Source organism: Paramormyrops kingsleyae, chromosome 3, assembly GCF_048594095.1.
Source record: "Paramormyrops kingsleyae isolate MSU_618 chromosome 3, PKINGS_0.4, whole genome shotgun sequence".
Taxonomy (NCBI): Eukaryota; Metazoa; Chordata; class Actinopteri; order Osteoglossiformes; family Mormyridae; genus Paramormyrops; species Paramormyrops kingsleyae.
This window is the reverse complement of record NC_132799.1, coordinates 14,049,140-14,074,146: the sequence shown is the minus strand read 5'-3', so window position 1 is coordinate 14,074,146 and position 25,007 is coordinate 14,049,140. Positions and strand designations below refer to the sequence as shown.

The 25,007-nt window shown below is 48.1% G+C and overlaps 1 protein-coding gene across 2 annotated transcripts in view; it reads left to right on the top strand.

Moving 5' to 3' along the window:
* mcu (mitochondrial calcium uniporter) overlaps positions 1–24,083 on the top strand; it is a 53,684-nt gene extending 29,601 nt beyond the window's left edge. Inside the window, exons 1-8 of one of the 2 annotated variants that reach the window (XM_072709679.1) lie at positions 12,749–12,862; positions 13,264–13,333; positions 16,244–16,414; positions 16,613–16,717; positions 16,891–17,051; positions 17,238–17,441; positions 17,548–17,664; positions 20,855–24,083. In XM_072709679.1, coding sequence (XP_072565780.1) covers positions 12,788–12,862; positions 13,264–13,333; positions 16,244–16,414; positions 16,613–16,717; positions 16,891–17,051; positions 17,238–17,441; positions 17,548–17,664; positions 20,855–20,935 — 984 coding nt within the window. In that variant the 5' untranslated portion in view covers positions 12,749–12,787 and the 3' untranslated portion in view covers positions 20,936–24,083. Of the gene's footprint in view, positions 1–12,748; positions 12,863–13,263; positions 13,334–16,243; positions 16,415–16,612; positions 16,718–16,890; positions 17,052–17,237; positions 17,442–17,547; positions 17,665–20,854 lie in introns of those variants that run through there. The other variant, XM_072709678.1, reaches the window with a different exon arrangement.
* Positions 24,084–25,007: the final 924 nt, after the last annotated feature.

Genomic DNA, 25,007 nt, shown 5'->3' with positions numbered 1-25,007 from the left:
CATCTTTCTTTCTATCTTTCTTTCTTTTTGTCATTTTCTCTCTGTAATGAGCTCAAGCTGAATTTACCAGCATCACAGAAACTGTGTGTTTAGATTTAGCGTTTTGTGTCTTTCCTTTGCGCCTCGCTCCCTCTCTCCCTACCTCCCTACCTCCCTTTATCCCTCTGCTGCGCCGCTGTTGCATTGTTCTGACTGGTATCCATGACGGCCCGCAGTTACCGTGGCCTGGGCCATCGATCGGCCGGAGCCGCGGCTGGCAGACGGGTCTGAGAGGGACTCTGAGGCACGTTTACAGTGAGGTCGAGCGAGGCTCCCGGCAACAGGGTGGGCCGAGAGGAGGGGGGAAAGATGGGGGAAGGGAAGAAGATGAGTCAGGGGTGGGACATATTCAGAGCGGACAGCCAGTCTCGAATGGATGGATGGATGTCATCTGTTCACTTAAATTACTGGGCAGCAGCCCCTACTAACTGTCATGAATCATAGTAGCCATACATGTTTTCCCAGCTAATTAGATGCATCATCGTTTTGCCGATTAAAGTAATTAATAGGACGGTAACAAATGGTCATGATAGATGGCGGTAGTTGTCATCTCCTCAATTATTCAGCGTGATATGTGATTATACTACTTTTGTTTGATTACTTAGGTACAGCTCTTCACAGTGTTAGTTATATCGTGTTCATGGGAGTTTCACTTACACAAAAATTTTGAACGAAAATTGGATAATCAATCAAATTGTAGTGGAGGCGGGTCTAAGCAACTAGAGGAGGCGGGACCAACCAATCAGATCTCATGGTCCCGCCTCCTCTAGTTTCATGAATCCATACATTTGTGCAAGAATAACTCCTACGAGCTTATATCATCAAACGATGAAACGTGATACATATGATCTTTTCCCATCAGAGTGGTCATTATCAAGCAATATGTCCAAATACAAATGCTTTATCTTTAGTGTTGTTTTGGTGTTATATAGGAGTAACATTATAGGAGTGCTTTGCAAGACTTGATATATAAAGGAAGACAGTAACACATTTAAGAAAAACAATTTTCTGTGCTGGGAGAGTGACACACACGCTCCTCTCTAGACTGATTGAACCACTGACACGATGACAATTCGTGTGTCTCATCACGTCCATAATGGAAAACAGTGGAGTGGCTCTTCTGCATAACTGTGTACATAACTCCAGGCATGCTGCCTAAACCCTTCTTAAGGTCCCTGCCTCCATGCCCTTTTACAAAGGAATCTGCGGCGCAGGGAACTCGTGCCACTTCCCTCCACAACGGCTGCAGCTCTGTAGCTTCGCCAGGAAGTGATGCCGGTTAGACGGTGGCTTGTGAGGTGAACCTTTCCAAATGGTCGCAGAGGTTGTGTTGGTGTTGCATGCAGCGGCTGTAAAATGCCTGCCGGTCTTTATTCTATAATACTGGCTGACTCCAGTCTGATGCTGCAGTATATAGATTTAGCCTGGTTAGGGCCCCCGCCACCCAGATGGGGTTTCCTCGCCCTCAGGTTCCTTTGCTGGAGATGCTGTTCTCTGCTCTTCATCCCGTGATTAGATCGACTGACCGCCTTGGAGCGAGCGGAGCCTTCTGGCGGCGTCCCCTGGGCGTCCCCGAGGCCAGCAGTGCCAGTACTTAGCAGAGGATAGGAGCCCTGAGGGCGCGAGGCGTCTCTGCCAGCCCCCTGTATGAATGTTTAATTAACACACATGTTGGTTTGTAGCTCTCCCAGCCCTGCAGCCCAAGGCCATGCGCGTGAGGTGTGCGGTGCGTGAGAAAGATGCCCAATGGCAGGGACAGGAGGAGGAGCCTCACTGATCTGCTGACGGTCTTGCAGATATCACTGGATCTGCTGTGGTTCAGCTGCAGTGTCCTATCTTCCATTCACATTCACGCCACAGCTGTTGTCATGATTATATTGAGAAATTGTATGTAAGATGCTGATTGGTCCATTCTGTGTGTTGTGGTCTGTGCAGTAAAGGCGTTTGCTCAATGATCAGATGGGGGCTGGTGGCTACTGGTGATGGCCACCCTGTGTCAGTCACACTTCCTGCAGACCCTCCATAGCAATGCCTGAAATTCTGGCCCATTGTGTGTCGTTATTTTACTACCAGCTCCTGACTGGCTTCCTCATTCCCACTCTTAGCTGTCTGTACTAACAGGGAAGGACACCCACTCCCTGTCTGCTGAAGTGCCTGATTTCTCAGTTTGAGTGCTAGTGGGGGGTGGGGGGGGGGGGTTAGTTTCAACAAACCTACTTTTCTGTTGTTAAAAAATGAGGTTTCTTTTATGTTTCAGGATTCTTCATGACATTTATTTAATGTAGGAGACCGTATGCCTGAACTGCCCTGTCTTGTGACTGGAAAAGACCTGGAAACGGTGCTTTTGGGACCCAGTCACTGAGATTTCCTCCAGCCTCAGATGCCCTTTAGTAAAATCCTCCTCGTCATTAATGCTCGGGCGCACGAACGGTGGGAGCCAGTGGCAGCTTTCTGCTCCCGCAAGGATGACACGTCTGGAGGGAGAGAGCGCGGCTCTCCTAACTGTATATCGCAAACGTCACGCGCTGTTATTTTTTCGCATGCTCGTGCCGTGCTGCCCTGGGTGTTCCCGGGTTTTTTTCTCTCTCTCTCTCTCTCTCCCTCTCTCCCTCCCTCCTGCTTGGTGAGGGCTGTCCTTGGCTTGTATAAGGTGAGGGAAAAGGGCAAGACTCCAGTACCCAACCCTTATGATGGAGAAACTTTCTTGTACACCAGCTGTACAAGAGAACTGCAGCACAGATTAGGGGTACAGTACTCGACTGGGAGCACTTTCTCTATTACATTGCTTCTGAGAGTTGAGCCTGGTTCCTCTTACACAGATATATTTAGATTATGCTTCAAGATGTATTTATCTGATCACAGAAGAAACTATTCACATTAATGAGGCATCCCTGCATCAGTATGGTGAAGTAAGCATCTTATAATACAATCAGGGTATGCAGCTTGTGCGCACTGGGAATATTTAAACGGGGGCCTGCTCCGCAGAGAAGGCAGCCCCCCCCAGATTACTCTCCCTCCAGCCGTACCGTCTTCACCTCTCTTGGCTTTCCCACAGTCAGCTCATTTTGCCGTCGCACTGATTATGCCCCCCGGTGCTCTCAGTGCACGTTCACCTTCACGGCTGCCCTCCTCCCAGTCAGCGCAGGATAATGTGATCTCACTGTCAGCCGCATCTTTTCTCAGGACAGATTGTGGCTTTTTTGACACCTTTTCTGAATGTATGAATGAGAGCCGGAAGATGGCTTTTCACCCTGACTGGCTGCGGCAGAACGGGACGACCTGTATGTGGACGTTGAAGCTCTCGCTGAAAAGCAGGGAGTGAAGTGTTGCATGATTTACCTCCGATCCAGCATGTTTGAGAGCTGCTGTTCGCTCTGGGGGACGTGCAGGCAGGTTTACTGCTGCCCAGCATCTGATCCATCGTGTTTGACATTGTGTTTCGGGTCAGTAGACAGACGTGCCTGTTGTGAACACGGGGATGCCGATGCAGACAAACCACTGGTTTCGAGAAAACACCTCTATTTGCGTGCAACAGCAGCTTTGCCCATGCCCACGGGCGTCTCCCGGGTAACGGGAGGCAACTGGAAGGTGTCTGTCAGACTCAAGTTGGCTGCAAGTGGGAACAACTCACAGGAGGAATCCCGGATAGTGGGCGGAATGAAAGCCACATCTGGAGAATGGCACTTGGTGTCCAGTTTACTTGGTGACACACATGCACACCCAGAAACAAACACCTTGGCACCAAATAGAGAGGAATATATAGCGTATAACCCAAAGGGTCAGCCAGCCGCTACCCACTAAGTACGATCACACTACAACCCACACAGAGACGCAGATAGTCTGTCACACCTACCTATACGTGCTTACACCCCAGTACGCGTGCAGTCTCATTCCGGGCCGCTCTCGCCGGTAGTGTGCCCTTCATGGGTATCCGGCAGGAATCAGTCCTTCATCTTAGCGTGCGGAAACAATCGGAGCCTAATCACTCACAGCAGCACCTTCAATTAGTCAGGAAGTGTCCATTACCAGCTCGGTTATTCAGCCTGCGGGCTCCCCTGACAGCTTTCAGTCTGACTGTGGCGCGTGGGCGGTCTCTCCTTACTTACCGTTAGCCGCCAGAATGCTAGCAAACCGCCCCCCATGTCGCGTTTGGGGGCACTGCGTAAATCAGCTGTGATCAACGCACAGCGTCATCTGCAGCGGAACAGAACGAGGGGTAGCTGTCAAGCCAAGTTATCTCAAGAAGCGTGTCAATTCTGAGGCTTATTTCAGCTGTTAGATGTGCTTTCTCTGAACGCAGCAAATGCCTGGTGCCCGCCTTGGTTCTGTCGGGAGAGCTGCCCGTCTGAAAGGGCACTCTGCTCCGCCCGCATAGACACCAGGGCTGTCAGGGGAGCCGCTGATGAAATGAGCAACATATACTGCCCAAAAATCAAGATCACAGTATGCCGAGATCACAGTATGCCAAGATCACAGTATGCCGAGATTTCACTCCAGCTGATGAGAGCAGGAAGTTTGATTGTACTAGACTGGTCATTTTGGTCCTTGGACTGAGTTTATGCTCTGTATGTGTGACTGTTATGCATCCTTTGTCATGTGTCTGACACGCTGGTTCGGCATGGGGGTATTCCGGAGTCATAGGGGCTGATTTTAGCATAGAATTTTTTTCTGTAAAATCCCATGTTGGGGGGAGAGATTCAGATAGTGTGTCAGGGTATGGTTATAGTAAGATGACCCTTCTTTCCTGATGTAGCCACATTGCCATTCAGACCAGCTCTGATGTTCTTGTGTCCTTGGAGGTGAACCTTAAGAACGGAATCTGTTCCACTCTCCATGTTCCCCTGAGGTCCCCCTCTCCTGTTTCCGCTTGTAGTCCAGTTTGTGAAGCTCCTCCCATCCACAGGGTGTGGGGTCAGAGGGTTGGGTGCGAAAGTCAAGAGATCGGGGGGGGGGGGGCTCTATAGCGGCATGGTGAACGTGGCCGCCACCCGCCTGCGCCATCTGTCTATGTGCGCAATCTAGCAGCCTCACGCTGTGCAGGCAGGCTGTCCTGCACGATTGCGCGCTCACGGCTTCCCACGGCACCGACCTTGCCGCCCTAGCCCTCCATGAATGCCCCTGCTGGCTGCTAACATCTGGGTGCTTGTGCTTCGATAGCCTTTGCATTCCTGGAGGTTCTCAAGGCATGCATGGAGAGCTGGGTGAACCCCACGCATGGTTAACCTAGGCCCCCTTATGGGTTATCCTGAGTTTATTGGCTGGGGATGCTAAAATGAACCTCCTCCCCAACAGCTTTAGAGCCTCATAAAGGAGATATCTTGGGTAAACTTCTTACCAGTAACACTTGACCTCACAGCCTAAAACATATGGAAATTGCCATGGCCTCATTCATAGGGGCTTAGACATGCAGTAAATGAGCACTGCGGTGTTGCAGACAGAGATGTGCAGCAGAAAGTAGTTTGTTTTACGTGGCCTGGCATTTCTGGGGGGGGGGAAAATGCATTGTGTAGGGGCCGTAAATGCATGAGGTGTTCTGGTTCATACTTGACACATCTGCTTTTGTTTCAGGAACACATACAGTGCAGGTTGGTCTCCTCATGCACACTGCAGCAGGTGCCTCATAATGCCTTATTGTGCATTATATAAGCAGTGTGATGTTTGACTTTGAAGTGTCCAGACCTCGTCTGCTGTGGTTATCAGAACCTTTAGAAATGGCTTTAGCCTGGGAAGTTCCTCATAAGGATTGCCATGAGCAGCCTTTATAAGGTATTTTATCTGTTTTTCAGCTGTAATAAATTAACATTATCAAAGTGCTGTTAAAAATTCATTTGAAATATGAGTCCATTTTTAGTTTAGAATGGAGACGTTTGAGACGTGCTGCCAGCATTAATCGACTCCTCTTGTAATTTCATAACTTCGCTAACTTCGTAAGTTTGTTAATCGAACAAAAGCATAACATTTCTTAGCGATTACGTTTAGCATGAATTATATTAACCCTAATGCAGGTCTGACATATTGACAGAGGAAATACAAAGCTGCTGTTCTGAAGTCAGTTTATCCCGAAGCTCCGTTTGGTTTGAAATCAGATTGGGGGGGGGGGGTCTATAGTTACACTAGCTGAGCCGAAACATGAGTTTGTTTGTGGAATCGTCAGATTGGTTGTAATCAGTAACTGTTTCCTTAAATAGTGCATGGCAGTATGCTCCATACATGGGTGAGGACTATTGAACCTGATGACCTGATGAAGCCGCCTATTTTTGCTTCACATCTTTCAGCTAAATTTTTGTTCTTTTGCCTTCTTTTGCATATCTGCCTTCTGCTCTTTCTGCTCCACTTGCTCTTCTCCTTCCTCCCCATGCACTCGTCTGGTACTCCTCTTCCTCCCCTTCTGTCTATCGCTCTCCCACCTTCTCATTTTTCCCATCCGTTCCCTTTCTGTTTTTCTACACTCCTCTGCTGTCTTCCTTCCCCTCCATGTGGCCCCCCCCCCCCCCCCCCAGACTCTCGGGGGTCTGTCTGAAGCGTATCTCTGCAGCCCATGCACCGCTCCCCCCCCCCCCCCCCCATGCCCCCGTCGTAGCTCTTCATTCACAGAATAGCTGTTATAGGTGTGTCAGTCATGCTGCATTGGCCTGTTGCCCCCCAACCAGTTCTGCATCCCTTTGGCTCACAGGGACTGAAGCTGTACAGTGTGGGCGGCGGCTGGAGAGCCTGCAGTCTGGGCGACAAGGTGGCTCTGCTCCCACGCTGCCGCGGTGCGCATGGCTGTTTTGGTTCATTCACACCGACCAGTGATTCCTTTGGCTGTGCTCTTCTCCCCGCCGTCAGCCAGTTCCGTGTTTATCACTTCAGAATATTCGCCCACCAGTTCTTTTCCAAACCTCTGAGACTCTCCATCATTCCTGCTTAGCCCCCACGTCGCAGTCCGCAAGGGCAGCATGCACCAGGACACCGATTGAGTAAGCATTATTATGCCCCCCCCCTCCCTAAAGTGCAGTGTCATTGTGTGTGGACTTTTTGGGGGTGGTTGTTGGAATCTAGGGGGGGAAAGCAGGTGAACGTACAGGGCGATTTTAATAAGGGCGCCATTCTGAATGTGCATCTTAAGGCATTAATATCAGCTTGGCAGGCTGTCAGATCGTGTCTGGTTTGTGTTTGTGTCTGAGATGTGTGCGAGTGACAGGTACCATCAGAACACACTCAGACACACGGGGGTGCTTGGGTCTGGGGTGGTTTCTACGCACCGCAGAGTCAGTGCAGGAGGGGAATACAGAGAAAATGAAATAGGGAGAGACTCTCAGAGAGAGAGGGGGAGAGAGAGAGAGAGCGAGGGAGGGAGCGAGAGTGTGACGAATGAGACAGTGGGGCAACCCCCCTCTCTAGACTAGGGATTCCTCTGCTGCAGCGATCAGCAGTTTCTCTCCCCCCCCCCCCAACACAGAACTGGGTGGGATCCAGAGCCCTCATGTACCCAACGGCTCACGATGTGATGATTCCTTCACACACACACACACACACACACACACACACACACACACACACACACACACACACACACACACACACACACACACACACACACGTACCCACACCCCTTTTGAAAGCTGATAATAGTGTTAGTGGCTAAAGTGTGGAATCTCTGACTGGTTTTCATCCCTTCTCCCTGGCCCTCATTCTGCTCTCCATCACTCCACCCCCCCACTTGGTTGACATTGAGTCCAAGGTTGCTGTGCTTTCTGCTGGTTCCCTGTTTAATATTTCAGGGGGCGATTCAGTGACTACCCGCAACCCTGACCAGGATAAGCACTTATATAGAATATTATTGGATGTATTGAGTGACTGTATGCTTTGGGGGCGCCGCATCTTGGATACACAGACGCACACTGTGTCGCACTCCGTTGCATACACACATTATGCAGACAGACACACGGGTGTGTCCCATGCGGACGTGTGCGTGAAATCTGGTCTCACACGGGTTCATTCATCATGCTGTCGCATGTGCAGACAAGGAGTCTGTGTTGAGGGTGTAATTTATGCAAAAGCCGGTTAGCTGGCTGCGTAACTGCAGGGAGAGAGAGACGTGCGCATGCGCACACGCTCCAAGACGCAGCTGTGTGGACAGAGTGGCACTGAGCCGGCCGCTTTGGGCTCGCCAAGCCCGTACGTATAATTTCCATCAAGGCGGTAATTTTTCTCTTCCAATATGGCTGCGCTGCCTGCCGCTTCCTCACTGAGGATAAATGGCCAGCGGGCGCGTGGTGCTTTAGCACACACCTGTTTACCGTAAGGAAGCTTTCCCTCCCTGGTAAACTACTTGTGATGTTGTTACCAGGTCTCATGATTTTTTAGTTTTTTAAAAGTGTTCGAATCCCACCCCTTGCTCTGCTCTGTGTGGTTCGCATGCTCTCCACATGTAGCTTTTCTCTGGGTTCTAAGCATCTCTGAGCAAACCATGGTGTCTCACTGTGGACACGTCTTTCTCCTGCGATGGCCTGGACTAGCAACATGTTCTTGCCTGGTACCCCCATCGCAGGTACGCGTGTATAGAAAATGGCTATTCCAGCCCCCAGGGACTTTTCCGGTTCCGTGGATCATCGGTTCAGTCGGCCCCGTTACGGAACATTCTTAAGACCTGCCTGCGATATGCCCTGACGCGCCACGGTTCTGCCCACCGTGTCCTGCAGGCTTTTGCTCCCTCGCTGATGGCCTGACAGCGTCGTGGAAGCTGCTGTGAGGACGTTCAGGGGGGCGCATTAAATACTGCACAGCTATATGATCCTATGTATCCCTAGAAACTCTTTTCTTTTGTCTAGAAGATGATTAATGCGCTTGATTAGCCTTTCCAGTCGCATAGTAATTACAGCAATGGCGAAGTGCCGTCCCAAGCAGAAATTGATCTTCGCCGTAATCGACCCTTTGTTATCGTTAAACACCATAACAATGATAGATAATCCTGAGCAGTTCATTGGGTGACCCCCATGTGTTATTGTGGGGGAGTGGAGCATTGCTCAGCATCTTTGTTCACCGGGAGGGTGGGGCATACAGACGCACACATACACGCACGCAACCTGCACCTGAAATGCGCCGTGAGGGAGCAGGTTGCATGGCGAACCAGGGCACATTCTTGTAACCTGAGGGTTGCTCATTCACTGTGCTCATATTGCAGGAGACTGCGGATTAACTGTAGGTGTGTCTGTGTGTGTCCATCCTCAGCATTACGGTCACGATTAATCAGTCAGACCGTACCTGCTGCTTGTGGTGTAGGGCTTGTGTGTCTGGGTGTTTTTCTGGATGAGTTGCATAGATTCGTTCTAGGGGTGCACTCCTTTGTGTAAGCCAGTGTTTCTCAATCCGGTCCTCAGGGACCCACAGACAGTCCATATTTTTGCTCCCTCCCAGAGCATGGTAAATGTGGACTGTCTGGCAGGGAGCAAAACGTGGATTGTTTGTGGGTCCCTGAGGACCGGATTGGGGAAACACTGGTGTAAGCTATTGAAGCATGACGTCAGTGTCCAGTTCCTCCCTCCCATTCCGGTCGAGCACAGAGCTCGCCGGCACCTTATCCACATACTAATTTACTGCCCTGTATTATCTCAACCCCTTCCTCTAGTGAAATTCACACAGGTTTATCTGATTAAGAGTGACCCACACAAGTTCAGCATGCCGATTACTCTGCGCTACTTCATTATAGCTGTTGAAATTTATTTGTCAATGCAAAAGAGTGGGTTGTTCCCCAAAGGACATGTGCAGCATCTAATGTAGAGTATTCATTTATGAAGATCTGGATAATGTAGTTTTGCTAATGTCTGCAGCTGCCTCACGATTAAATTCTCGTCCTTTATGTTGTTACGCTGCCTTTCCATTTTCATCACAAGGGCCAGTAGATGGCGAGTTTTAGCAGTTTGACCGTAGCAGAAATTTGTAGAAAGGCCAAATCAAGCAGCTTTAACAAATTCAGTTCTGGTGACCGCTGGCCTTGTTGGAAGGAGTCTGGAGGCTGCTTGGCGTTCACTGGCCGCTACGGGGAAGCCCGGTAATAATGACCCTGTGTCCCAGTCATGGAGTCACATCACATGAGTCTTTCCCAACAACAGTGACTGGAGGCTTATTGCTCATCCTGATGCTGCAGTTTAGAATCTAACGGCTGTTTTTTTTTTTTTTTGCCTTGTTTATGGAGGAGAAAAAACATTTAGACTGATTGCAAATTGATTGCTAACTCTGAAAGGAGGATGCTGGACTATAAGGAAAAAAATCAATCCCACAACTTAGCTGCCTGATTCACCAGTCACTGCAGGATTCCGAACCCCCCAGCCCCCCAAACCGGCTTTTACACCACTGAAGATTGCCCGGTTTGCAGTTGTCCATGTTCTCCCTGTGCCATGCTTGTTTCCTGGTTTCCTCCCTAGTCAAAAAATGGCTCCTTGGGTGCACTGACTTCCCTGAATCACCCATAGAGAGTGTGTGTGGGACCTCTGATGGTCTGGAATGTCACCTGCAGTGTCCCCTGCCCTGTGCTCTTTGGGACAGGCTCCTATAACCTTATACTGGATGAGTGATTGGAAGATGGATGGAGGGCTGGAATTTGACATTTTAAATGTAATTCTGTAGTTTATTTTGTTTGAAGGGTACAAGATGTCACTCAGATGCTGGATCAGTCTGTTGCTCTGATTTTTCAATCGCGTTGGTTACTTTCTGCGTTTGCACCGGTGCCAGTGACATCCAAGTCCAGCTGACGGTGGCTTTCACGCTGCCAGAAGTGCAGGTGAAAGTGACACCGTTTATCTCTGTGGCCGTCTGCAGCCAAAACATGAAGCTTTTAGCTGAAGCCGCCACGACACACCGGCAGGCAAGCGAGAGCCCTTTTCAGAACGTGAAGTGTGTGCAGAAACCTCAGCAGGAAAAATGACAAGTTTTTATTATTTTTTATTTCTTATTCAATCTCCATGTTTCAGAATTATTACAGTTGAGGTGTATTTTTACAGTCATAGAATTGCATAATTTAATCTTCGTTCGTTTAAAACCCACCATTACCCAAAAAGAACAAAATTATCATCAGAATTTATCTGAAAAATTCTAATAATTACTGGAGTGTAAAGATGGAAGTAAAGTTTCAATAATTCATATGTTCATTAGAGTCAGTTAAATCTTTTGCAAAGGGAACTAAATCATAATTTAAAGTGAGTCTGCTGTTTTGTGGGTATTATGGTGTGCCGATCAAGGAGTGTCATCGCATATGTGGGGGGGTTGTGTTGGGGGGGCTTGGGCCGATGAGGGACATGTTACGGGCTAAGAAAACAGAGTGTGGTTTTAAAATGTATGAACACAAAATACTCAGCAGATTATTTTTGTTTTATATTCAATGTATTTGAATTTGCAGCAAATTTAAGTTTCCTCCCTGTGCCTGCAGAGACGTGTGAGAGAGAGTGAGCGTTGCATGATGTAATATGCAGGTAAATCTTTTAGCCAGTATGGAGCCATCGTTTCAGTGTGAAGAAAAGGTTCAATTATTTTTACCACTGCTAAAGAAGAAAAGGAAAACATAGGGGGAGCTGTACACCCTCAATTACCTTTTTTGTTGAGGCTAACATCTGAGCTTGACTGGACTGAAGGAAACCACTGATGATGTGGGAAGCCTTGTGCTGGCGAGTGATAGGCCAGTGTCTGACTGACAGTTAAGTAAAGGAACCTGATTCGCCAGTCCCAGGCACTGCTAGGCGGGGGCTCATCCCTGATTGGCTAGCGGCCATATTGATTCCATTTGCTTGGCTAGCAGTTTGCATTCCTCAGGACCAGTCTACCGCAAAAGATGAAGGTTTTCATTACAGCTGAAAAATCAACCATCAGGTTTTAAAACATCTTAGTAAACTAGTTGAACCAGTACACACACCAGCCCTTTGCGGGTAAGACTGTCCACCCCTGAGTTAAGCATTTCTGGTAAAAGTAGAACAACAATCAGAGGACTGTTTTACTATATGAATGGGGTGTCTTGGGTGGCAGAGGTTTGCTTTGTAGCATCTTGGTCTGGGAGCTGGTGCTCTAGGGGCTTGGCTGGCTCGGGGACGTGGACCAGCTGGGTGGGGAAATGTGGTCCGTCGGAGCACCTCAGGTTTGTCAGAAGGATTGGGTCTTATTGCTGTCAGCCTTGGAACTTTATCTGTCAGACCTCCTTATCTTCACCTTCTGTATTTGAGTTGATTGGCGCAGGATGTGTGAGAGATTTCACTTTGCTCAAGTGGTCTAAGTGACCTCACTGTGTGGCAGGTGTGAGGGGGTACGATCAACGCTGTCTGGGTCAGGGCACAGTGAGGTTTCTAAAGAGGCCCGTATGGAAGGGCGGAAGGAGCAAATGCATCTGCTGGTTGTGGCCGGCGGGAAATCCAGCCAGCTGAGCGACTGGCCTGAATTTATTTGCGTTGATCTACATGCTGGACATTCTCATACTATTTCTTTCGGTCACATCTGACACCTCAGCAGGCTGACAGGAAGTGCTAGACCCTTCCCCAGTGAACACACTTCCTGTTGGAGTCCTGTAACCCCACGCCTTCCCAGCATCCCGTGGGGCAGCCTGTGGGCGGAGCTCTCTGGCTGCTTCACAAGGGCACGATCCGAGCGAGCTAAAAACCCGAGGGGTCCCTCTCCTGGTTGTCTGCGAGCGGCTTCCGCCCCGCTGCTTATGCGGAGAGCAGTGCTGGCCAGTGAGAAGAGGAGCTGTGTAGGGGGCTGCCGGATTTTAATACTTCGTCTGTTTATGGTGGACAGGAATGGCGGAGGCTGTGCTGTGCCCTGGTGCGGCGAGTCAGTCGTTAATCCTGCTGCCCAGAAGGTTGGCATGTCCACATTCCAGACAGTTAGCCTTTGGTCATTCGTATTGCGTGATGTGGTTATGAGTGGGTGTTCCACAGCTGTGTCTGTCTGTGTGTGTGTGTCTGTCTGTGTGTGTGTGTGTGTGTGTGTCTGTCTGTGAGTGTGTGCGCACACACACCGACACACTTTTCCTTAAAAGTCCAGTCGAGCAGCACATGAGCAGGGTGTGGCCGTGGCAATGTGAACAAGACAATACACGCCACCCTGCTATTGGGAGTTTCTGTGATAGACTATGTGTGTGTGTGTGTGTGTGTGTGTGTGTCTGAGTGTCTCGTTGTCAAGGAGTGTTTTTGTTTTCTTCCCTCCCAAACATTGCTGATGTAATTCTCTCTCTCTTTCCTTCCTTCCTTCCCACTCCAGGGCTGGAAAAGTATCCCTACATGGCAGGCCCAGAGACTGCTGTGCTCTTCTGTTGCAACGCCACCTGAAGGTGAGTCATTGTACTGCACCACCCTGAGAACATAAAGGAAAAAGAGCATTCAGATGAATACAAACTTGATGCCCCAAATACCAGTCATTTTAAGCCTCCTTTGTTATGTTTTGACTATTTTTGGATTTATTGTGAATTCCATGAAAGCCATATGACACCTCCCACATCTCGACAGTTCTGCTTCCCCATTGGTGCTTTGTACAGCTGGCTTGCCTGTGATGTCATGCTGGTAACTGGTCATGCGAAGCAGCATTTCGGCTCCAAATTAATGCCATTTTCCCACCGTCCTCCAAAGGGAGGGTAAGCCTAAGCAAAGTGCTGACTTTCTTGCTAGTTGGCCTGATTTTGTTAGTGTGGACTTAAGAACACCCTTATGGTGGCTTTGTCAAGCCAGAGTGAGCTCTTACATGGGGGGCCTGAACTCTGTCCCACCCTCCCCTCCCATTGCCTACAGGAGGGAGGTGGATCTTCTCTCTGACTGGATGCTGATGAGTTCTGTTCCAATCTAATTGGTTGGATCATCTCACGGGAGTTCCCCGACAGCCATTCATGCATGGGTGTTTGAAGGCGAGGCCCCCGCACTGGTGGGCCGGGAGGAGTGTATGGCCGAGTGCCTGGTCGCTATGGGGGGGGGGGGGTACCTCTTCCTGCAGCGTGAAGTGCAATCAGAGCTCAACGGCGATTCATTAATTGGGAGCGACAGTTCACTGCTCCAGTAATAAGCATCTGTCACTCCTCGTGTTGTGCAGCTTTTGCTCTTAGAATGAATCGCGGAGCCTTTTTTCACGTTATCCAGCAGATGAATCTGTGTTCCTGTCAACACTCATGTGTCACACAAAAACCCATTACAGGTAGCCCCTTGGTTAAGAACATCCAACTTACGGACAAGACTTACTTAGGCTTACCCTTACTTACGAACAGACTAGCATAAAGCCTATTATACTAAACATTCAGGATAAATACAATATTTCATAATGATGAACATACACACTACTTTGTGACACTCGTGAAAATATTGCGCAGCTTCAGCGTTTCATTGGCTCAAGGTTCAATGCAGCATCGTACATAGTTACTTGTATTATTACTGTATAAGAAAGCACTGATTTGTATCGGCCAACTGTTGGTATTGGCTGATACAGTAACAATCGGCCATCGGCCGATGATTAAAAATGAGCCAATATTTACTGCCGATAATCCCCTTTAAAATGCTGACCCATATTGCTTTGCACACCTATGTACTAAAGTTAGTAAAATGTCTGCTGGGTGGAATTATTTTAACGTTTTTAGAAAAGCAATTTGACAACATTACTCTGCTAAAGGCAAGGACCTACTAATCAACATTTCAGCACAACAAATCTGATTGCTCACCTTAAGGCAGGACAGTGAGGGATATGAAGAGTTTCTGAAAAGCAAATCCGTTCCAGTAAAGAAGGCTGCAGTACCGCCGACTAACACTAGTCTGTCCATTACGCAAGCGTTTGGTAGCAAAAGAAATTTGGTGCAGACAGTGTGAAATCAAGACATTATTACTCAGGAAAGTTACGGAGTTTATTTCACTTGATGATCAGCCCTTCTCTGTTATAAATGCTATAGATATATAAGATGTATACAGTTATAAAATACAGTGTTCTGAGACTTGCAAGCCAGAGTTGTCGTTTTTTTATATATATTTTTTGTATATATATTTTTTATTATTTGCATGGTGTCCCATTAAATTTATTAAAGCAAATAACAACCTATTGGTATCAGCCAGGAATTTCCTCATTGCTGCATCGCTAGTGTAATTATTATTTTTTCAGACTTAATTGCAAATTCGACTTAGACTTAGGGAATGGATCTGTTTCATAACCTTCTGTATTTTTGTTAGGCTTGGTGCTGAAATGCAGCTTGTTATATCAAAGGCTTTTTAGTTGGGAGTTGAGCCCCTTCGATTGAGTGTGTTTGGTTCATGGACAGACTGTGTGTGGTACAGGTGAATAGAGAGAGAGCAGGGTGAGCTTTCTGCAGCATTGAGGCTTTCGGCCCTGTGATTGGTCAGCCGGTCCTGCCGCCCAGGAGGTTGGAGAGGCTGCCGCTGCGATACTGGCAGCGCACGATCCTTTACGGTGGCGCTGCCATTGCAGCTAATTACGCCTGATCAGTGATCCTGTTACAGACACATGGGTTTGGAGGAAACCTTAGCCAAAGCAATCGGCACGCAGAATAAACCCAGTGGTGCTGGGGAAGGGGGGGTTTTAGGGATTTCCAGATCTCTTGATGACACAAGCGCCTCTGTTATGTTGCCTACTTGAAATGAAGAGCAGTGTGACACAACTGCTTATTTTTACTGTTTCATAGTTCATACCACCCACCACTCATAGCTGTTTGGCAGATGGAGGGAAGTGAGCGTGAGCCAGAATCCCTCGTCTGTGTTACTGTGCAGTCCGAGCAGTTCGTATGTAGGGGATACTCAGGCAATCTGGCAACCCCCCGGTGAATGGTATTTTTGTTTTGACGGGTTGAGATAATTCTGCTGGACCAGGTGACAAGGTGTACTTAGTGTTCTGCTTTTTTTCTGCATCGTGTCCTCTTCCAAGTGCCGACTGTATTGCGTCGGTCTAATCACCCAGGGAAGGGATGGTATACCCCGCAGATTTTATCATTTGATGACCCAGTTTGATTTAAAGAATTGAGGTACAGCAACGTGATTGAGCGGATTAAGACGTAGGTTTGTTGGGTGTAGGGGATGACACAGAGCTATGGGGCATGGGGTAGTCTTTGATTACACGTACAAAGCCTGTCCTCAAGGGTCCTAGTGTACAACTGTTGCACCATCTGCTGGTCATACTTGGTATTGCTCTGTGACGTTCTGGCCCATTAATATCTGTCTTTAACTTCCTTTTTTCCCTATCCCTCCTCCTCCTCTGTCAGAGGTGACTGTAATGTATCAGAACGGACTCCCTGTGATATCGGTCTGCCTGCCGTCTCGGCGGGAACGTTGCCAGTTCACCCTGAAGCCGCTCAGCGACTCCGTGGGCGTATTCCTGCAGCAGCTGCAGGCCGAGGACCGGGGCATCGACCGCGTCGCCGTCTACTCCATGGGTAACCCCGCCTGAGTGCTTGCTGAAGTACACTCACTCTAGCGCAGCTGGCAAAATGCCTCCCGTTTGCTGCTCCTTATGAAAGGGCCCTTTCAGTATTAATTATATCTATTAGCAGCTGTTCTCTGCAAGTTTAGCTACTCGCTACCATAGCTGTGAACTTCCAAGCGACAGCCTGTCCTGCCGCCCCCTTTTTCAGACGGTGTGAGAGTAGCCTCCTCCACGGGGGTCGACATCCTGCTGCTGGACGACTTCAAGCTGCTCATCAACGACGCCATGCACGTGGTGCGACCTCCCCGGAGAGGTGAGCTGTGCTGGTGCCTAAGCGGCCTTCCAGGCTTTTTTTTTTTTTTTTTTGCACAAATTTACTAATAATTTAGAAACATGCAGTATGTCAGAGCACTGTTTACTAGCAGTCTCAAATATCTCCCTTTGTTCTGTGTCCGTGCATGTGTGAACTTCATGCGTGTATCTCAGAGCTCCTAGCGCACGAAGAGGCGGAGAGGTTGAACGACGTGAAGTTTTTAGTCCAGCAACTCTACACTACCCTACGCATTGAGGAACATCAGCTGACTAAAGAGCGAGAGCTGATTGGACGACTGGAAGACTTGAATTCACAACTCCGCCCCCTGGAAAAGGTGCCGCTTTTAGACTCCTTAGAATAATAATGCAGAAACGCTGTGGAAACGAGGCATCGGGTTGATGTCATTTATGGAAGAGACTACAGGGACATAAACCTGGTTTTTGCAATTGGTGGAGGGGTGACTTGGTTTAGATTTCAGTGTCAGTCAGGGTGAATGTGAGTTGTTGTGATTGGACGACAGATAAAGGAGGAGCTGAGCCGGAAGGCGGAGCGTCGAACCACCTGGGTGCTGTGGGGGGGCATGGCGTATATGGCCACGCAGTTCGGCATCCTGGCACGCCTCACCTGGTGGGAGTACTCCTGGGACATCATGGAGCCGGTCACCTACTTCATCACCTATGGCACCGCCATGGCCATGTATGCCTACTTCGTGCTCACGCGTCAGGTGAGCGGCTGTCGCAGGACCCGCCGGCCGTCTTTACATGCGCCTCCGCATGTCTGTAGCGACTTCACAACGCGCCAGCACCCTGATCTCTGTTCTGCCCTACCAGGAATACATCTATCCTGATGCCAGAGACCGCCAGTACCTGCTCTTCTTCCATAAGGGAGTGAAGAGGACCCGCTTTGATATCGAGAAGTACAACAAGTTAAAGGACGCCATCGCCGAGGTATTCCGAGGACGGCGCCCCCCACCTCCCCTCTCCCCATAACTGTAGCTGTAGCATGGTGGCTAACAGAGCAGAATCATCGCTCAGTCTCAGGGCTGGAGCGCATCGGGTCAGGCGATGACTGCGAGGTTTATACATTCTGCCCACATTCTCCCTGGATCTCCCCCCGCAGTCTAAAGTACTGCCCTTCAGATCAAGTGTGGAATATGTCTCTTAAAATCTGGATTCATCCGTTTTATACCGCATGTCCTGGGGAGGCTCATAACATACTGTAATTCTGGGTAAATCACAGCATGCTAAGATGCACTGTACCAGTATTTCAGGTTGGGTAAAATGATAAGAAAATGGACTAATGGCTTAGTCTAGAAACACTTGAAATTCTGCTTTTATGATGCGTATCAGCAGAAATTGGCTGCAGGGGGTGCTTTTCTGGTGTGGCACGTTGTTATAGAAGAGCAGCTCTTCGGAAATACTGTGGTGCAGATAGAAAAGCTTCTCATTGAGGTTTTTTTCCCCTGTATGCATGTGTGTGTGTTTAAGCATTGAGTGGTAGATGTCATGAAGGGTTAACACCCTGTAAATGAAGCAGCGGTGTGTCCCTAGCTGACCGTAACCCCCCCAGGCTGGGCCTCCGCAGGCAGCGATGGGAGCCGCTCGGCCCTAAGCGCCCACTTGCTGCAGGGCTTCTCTTTCTCCTGTTCGAACGCCTCTCAGCTGTTCACTTTTTCTGACTTTTCGGACAGGAGGGAATGTTCTCACGCCTTTTCACATCCAGAGCCACACACACAACCCAGTTTTATATTCATAAATTCTATGGACCCCTGGACATTCTCCAAATCCTAATAGGAGACAAGAATATTCTTTCTATCGTAGGTTGCCCTATCAAATGTTCATGGATTTATTTTCCCCTACATATCTAAAGGCTCCCCTCTCTCTCAGTGAAATGATGTCGCTTATGAGGGGGGGGGTCTTTAGCTCTGCATAAAAGTACGGAGTTATTCTCCCGGAGCTTTGGCTTTTGCGATTATCTGACAGGTTCCTGTTACTTTATTTCCTTCCAATGCTCTTCCTGGCTTTTTCCTGGGATGAATCCGTAGTGGATTTTAATTTCTTTGAAATCCTCGGCCCTTTTGGACCTGTCCTATTGGGTATGTCTAAGGATTTGTTCAGGCAGCAATTTGTACAGCTGATCCAGGGATTTGGTACCGTTGACAGGCATCCATCTCCGTCATTTTGAAACACATGGACTTCTTTCTGTGCTGCTAGGTGTTGCCCATTCTTCCCCATCACCTGAACTCTACTCGTATGTGGCCCTTTTCTCTGGCTACACAGCAAATATTTCAAATGGGCAATTTATTCTGTATTAAAGCGGTTTGGATTTCATGGTAAAAGTAAATATGAGATTTTCTGATCTGTGTGTGTGTGAGTCAGTGCGTGTGTATGCATGCATGCTGGCCCACGTTTGCACCTCCTCTTAGTCTTTGCAATTAGCCCCTCTCAGCTGTGTCTGATGTTTTCATTTAGATGAATTACTCACTCCTTTATCAGCCGCCGGCTCTGCTCTCACGCTCTGTGCATTCTGGAAACAGAGAATGAGCACCCAAAAGAGTGAATGCTTTCCTGTCAAGGTACCAGGCCTGCCACATTCATTCATATACTTACATCAGGGGTGTCAAACTGCAGTCCTGGGGGGCCGGAGCCCTGCACATTTTTGCGGTTCCCCTTATTTTACACACCTGATTCAACCCCTTGAGCTAATTACCACACAGCTTTTGAGCTAAATCATTTGTGGTGGAACAGAGAAAGAACTAATCTATACAGGGCTCCGCCCCCCCAGGACTGGAGTTTCACACCCCTGACTTGTATCCTTAAAGTCATTCTGTGGCACCTGAGTAGTTTAGATCCCTTACCAGTGAGCCACATTTTACCCTGTGCAGCTGTGACGCGTATATTGCAACCCCATTGGCTATTTCCACATTTAAAAATGTAGTTTATAAACCAGACATGTATTAATCAGTCACTCACTTTTCAGTGGTAAATTCAACTGAAGATGTGAAGAAAGTGACCATTTTTTGGAAATGTTGTTCTAATGTAAGTTATGTACCAAGTTAATTCTCCATTGGTCAGATGTGTTCAGATGGTTTCACATTTGAAAGTATTCTTGACATCCCATGCACTACCTCATTCGGTTCCTTGAATATACTCACTTATAAAATGTGTAATCTGTTATTTCTAGCATGTTATTGTGAGCTCTTTGTGTCTGTAAAGGAGATTCCTCTGTATCAATTCAGGCCAGAGTAAGAGAGAGGATGTCATTTTCAGTTGAGTGTTGTTCAGCATTAACTTGTCAACCCTTCATTCTCCTGTACTATGGTCATCCTTATTCATTTTAAGGTTTTTCTCAGGGTTCAGCTTGACAGAGTTCTTCCCAGATCTCCCTGTCAGGCATATTCTCGTCCTGCCATAAATTGATAAGACTTTGGAAGTCCTTCTTGGTGCAGCTTTGCTGCCTTAATTGTTCCCTCTGTTTCTTTGCTGACATCTGTGGCGGGTAAGGAGCCAATGAATAGCCAGGGCGGTTTTTTACCTTGTTGCTGAAGATGAAACGGTGTCATTGTGAGAGAAAGGGAGGAGCTGTGATTTCCAGAGTCTGAGTGGTATGGCCTGTAGCATAGTGGTATAATATGGCCTGTAGTATAGTGGTATCGTATGGCCTGCGGTATACTATGGCATGTCATATAGTTGTATAGTATGGCTCGTTGTATAGTGCTATAGTATGGCCTGTAGTGTACTGAGCAGTTACTCTCCACTGACTGTTGAGAAAGGCTGTTAGTAAATATGGAGTGAGTCACTTTCTTGCTTCTAATCTTTCTGTATTATTCTACTCTTCTTCCTCCCTCCTCTTCTTTCCCTCATTCCCCTCTTGTCGTTCTGCTGCTTGACACTCTCCTCCATCTTCTCTCACCTCTGCCTCTTACTACCTTCCCCACATCCATCTCCCTTTTCTTTTCTCTTCCATCATCCCTCTCTCGCCTCGTCCTCTGTTGTCTCCTCCCACCTACCTTGCCTCTCTTCCTTCACCCCCTCATTTCACCACTCCTTCGCCTCGTCCCCTTTCTCTCTTCTGTCCATCCTCATCCCATCCCTCTCTTTCCCTTCCTCTCTCTCCTCCCTCGCTTTCCTCGTACAGGCGGAGTTGGACCTGAAACGCTTGCGCGACCCCCTCCAGCTACAGCTTCCCGTTCAGCAGATCGTGGCCAGCAAGGATTGATGGGAAGGGACCCCTCCCTCCTCTCCCGTATCATTTTTTTTTCTTTCTTTCCCTCTTTTATTCTTTCTCACTCTCCCACTTCCCCACCTCTGACATTATTTCAGAATCTAGGGAATTTTTTTCTTTTCCTTTCTTTTTTGAATTCTACTTTTCAATCTTTTGACTGAAAACAGAATAAAATAAACAACACAGGAAGAGGGGAGGTACCAAAAACATAAACTGGTCATTTTCTCAGAAGAGGAACACGAAACTGATTCGCCAAGGAGCCGAAGAGATGGTGTAGCTGTTCACGATGTGGCAGAAGAAGACAGGAACAGCGTAGCAGCGAGCAGGAGGTCTTGGATCGCCGCAGGATGTGACCCATTTGGGCGTAGGAGAATGGCACAGAGGCGTGTGCCTGTCGTGCCCCCCCACAGCTGCACATGTGACCATATCGCAGGTGTTAAGGGTCCACAATGGCTTCACACTTGAGGGCTGAAAGTCTGGAATGAAGTAGGTGGCTGAACTAACAACTGTCACCCTTGCCACCCGACGTGCTCATACGCCCCTGGGTGGGGCTGAGGATGGATGTGTTATGTCCTCTCCGCCACTGGGGCGGCGCTCTCGACCGCCGCAACACTGACTTCCTGCCTCTGACTTCCTGTACGGACCCTCTCTCAAGCGCGTCCCGAGAGTACTGCCGGAGAAACATCACTGTGTGTTTGATTATTCCAAAAAAAAAAAAAATTTTGGCACTTTTTTTTTTTAAAAGCCATAATAACTTTGTTAAGAGAATATATATATATCAAAGTAATGAAACACTCATTTTATCCTGGTCGTCTTTTGTTTCTCATTCAGACACGTACAGCGTATCACAGGCTCACCCATGCATCACCGTCAGCATGGCCTTATTCATAAGGAACCGCCCTGCAAGACAGACTTTTTCAGCGCTTTACTATATTAAAAGTTAAATTTGCCTATCCTGTCTGCTTCAGTGTGGGCAGTGTTAAGCTTTTTGTTTTCAGGGATACTGTTAAAATTTCCACCACTCCAAGTTTCATCCAATACCAACAAGTGCTGCTGTCACAGGCTGTTTTGACAATTGCTACTTTAGCTATATTTCCCATAGTGCCTCGCTGCCACCAAATCAGAGGGCGCAGTGTGACAGGCATGTGAAGATGTCACACGCACGCATCAGTGCCATTAGGAATAATAATTTGAGCTGTCAGATTATTGGAAGGGGTGGGGGGGGAAGGGGGTGTGTACGTTTCACCCTTAATTTTACGAGTAAAGGGGCAGCGATGCCTCTGGTCTCTGCCAGCCTTACCTGCAAGCTCAACCAGCGCGTTTAATTGGAAGAGAGGAACTAGGGAGTGGAGCTCGGCCGTGATTTCTGCATGTTTGCCGCTAACCGGACTACCCGGCATGTGATATTGAGAGCGCAGTGTTTCAGATAACAGGGGTCTCTGATGAAATGGAAACCCCCCCTCCACCCCCACCCCCCTGTTGTAAAAGTGAAGTTAAATCAACATCAAATTAGAATGCATTAGATTAATCAGAAGGCTTTTGCAAACATTAAAGCCCTGACTTTTCTGATATTCAGGCGAATTTCGCTGAAAGGAGATGAAGTTATGCATTCATATGCTAAATAGATTTATGAAATTTTAGATTAAATAGGTTTGGGGGGTTTTTATTTAAAATGCACAGAGGAATTTCTGTACTGGCATAATGAGGAATCTGTGATGAGAATTCTGAGTGGCCTTGCCGTTGGTCTTCAGGAAGGGAAGCAGTTCAGCATTCCCTCCTCAACTCAACTTTTAGTGCCGGAGTGGGATCCGCGCTGAACGGGGTGTGTTTGCTGGCAGGCGTCTGCAATGTTGCAAGTTTGGTCCTTGTCTTCATTGTCCCAGTGACACTTTCGCAGGACACCCCGGCAGATAGAGGGCGCTCCACATTCATTCTGCCTGTTCATGTTTCTGTGCATGTCACCAAAGCTCTGTTTTCGCCCTGAGGAAGGCTGTCAAATCGGCTTGGCACTGCTTCCGGAATATGGAAGCTCCGCCCTCTCTCCCACATCCCAGTTCATTAAACGCACAGCAACAAACTCGGCTTGTTTCAGAGCCTTTTGTTTCCGTTTGGAAGGAGGTATAAACATGAGGCAGTTTGGGAAATATGAGATTGGTGTGGTGGGAGGGAGCACAGGTGCATGTTGAGGGTGTGATGAAGTGTGTGGCCCTTTGTCCTCTTGCTCCTAATGCATTCTGAAATTAACCCCTTCTTACCCCAAACAGCTGTCAGTTGGCCCCAGCCTGCTGGGGAGGGCCATTCACCTGTTCCAATTGGTCAGAGGGACAACGTTCTCCTGCCTCATTGACATTTCCATCACACATTCATGTTTTCATTCATTTTTCCTTTTTTTCTTCCTTTTTCTAAATGAGAATATATCAAAATATAGGGAATTTATTCTAAAGCGGGTGTTGCATGAATGTATGTTTACATGGGAAAAAATTATTTAGAAAAACCTAATAGAGTTACCAGATGTTGATTTTAGGAGCATTTCTCTGCAGAAAGATGGACTTGTGTGTGGGACATCGACTGTGGCTGCTTCACAATACACCGGCACGGCGTCCCAGCCAGAGCTGGCTGTCTCTTAGTAGACATCCTCCACTCTGCGTAGCGCTTGTTGGGGTAAAGTGGGGCCAGTCTGTCCAGTTCTGTCCTCCCTTCCTTGTCCGTCTGTCCGTGGGCATGGACGCCACTGAGTCCCGCGATTCAGACGCGAAGCTCCTTCAGAGAGCATGCAGTACAAACCAAGGTGTGCACGTCCCCCCCGTTTCTTTTACCATCCTTTTATCATCCTCTTAAAGCCCCTTTTAGTTGAGGTTTCTTGTTTTAAGCTTTGGTGTGTGCATCGTTTTAAAGTTGAATCCTGTTTACGTGCACAAAGATGATAAAACGAAAAAGCGAACGAAACAGGATGTAGGGTTTTGATCGTTTGCTTTTCGTTTGGGATCCCCGTTCCATTTCTTCTGTTGGCATTGGATGCTGTAATGTTTATTGAGATGAAAAACAAAATTTAAACAATGTAAAATCCTGTATCATTTATGAAATATGTATAAAAGAGAAATGTAATTCAGTTATCAATAAAATACTTATCCAGTTTTTGGAACACTTTGTTGTGTGGTATTTTGTTCTTGGCATGATCCCTTTAAATTAGAATTAAGTGACCAGTGGTTATTGTTGACACACCACAGCAAAATATGCTCTCTGCATTTAACCCATTTGTGACATAGCAGGGGGCAGCTAATTCGGCGCCCGGGGAGCAGTGCTTGGGGGTGGTACCTTGTTTAAGGTACCTCAGTGGTGTCTTGCTGGTCTGGGATTCGAACCTACAATCTCTCAATTACAAGTGCGTTTCCCTAACCATTAAGCCACCTCTGCCCACACCCCACTGACGATTTGAGATAAGTATCCCGGTCACACACAGAGGGTTCCTAGAGCCTGTGCCAGGCGAAACAGGGCATGGGGCGAGAGCACACCCTGGAGAGGATGCCAGTCCGTCACCACAGGGTGGGGATTATTTACGGCCTCTCCATGCCTTCTGCTCTGGCACGGTTTTGTATGATTGACGTCTACCTTAATGGTGTTCCGGGGCTGCTGTGTTTACACGAGAGAGCTCCTGGTTTGGACATTGCTGCCTTGACCTGCTTCTCCAGTCATCCTTGGCCTCCGCTGCTTCCGGTATCTGACCAACATCCTCCTGAGATAGGACCTGTCTGTAGTTCCAGAAAGCCAACGGCCCGTCCATCTTTAGCCCTTCGTCACTCATATGTTTATCTTCAGGCCGCCTCACTTTCCTTAACGGCACCTCCTCTGTGGCTCTGGTCCCTCGCAGTGTTAGTTATTGTACTAAGGTCTGCTTATCGACATGGTCGGCGCTGACATCTATTATTTTAATGGCTTGTGGGAGCTTGACAGACACACGTGGTTCGGGGACGTGCCGCTGCACCCCTGCACTGCCTTGACAGATAATCTGTCCTGAAATGCCAGGAAAGGTTGTATCCTTTCAGCGCGTTATGTGCCTATTTAAAGC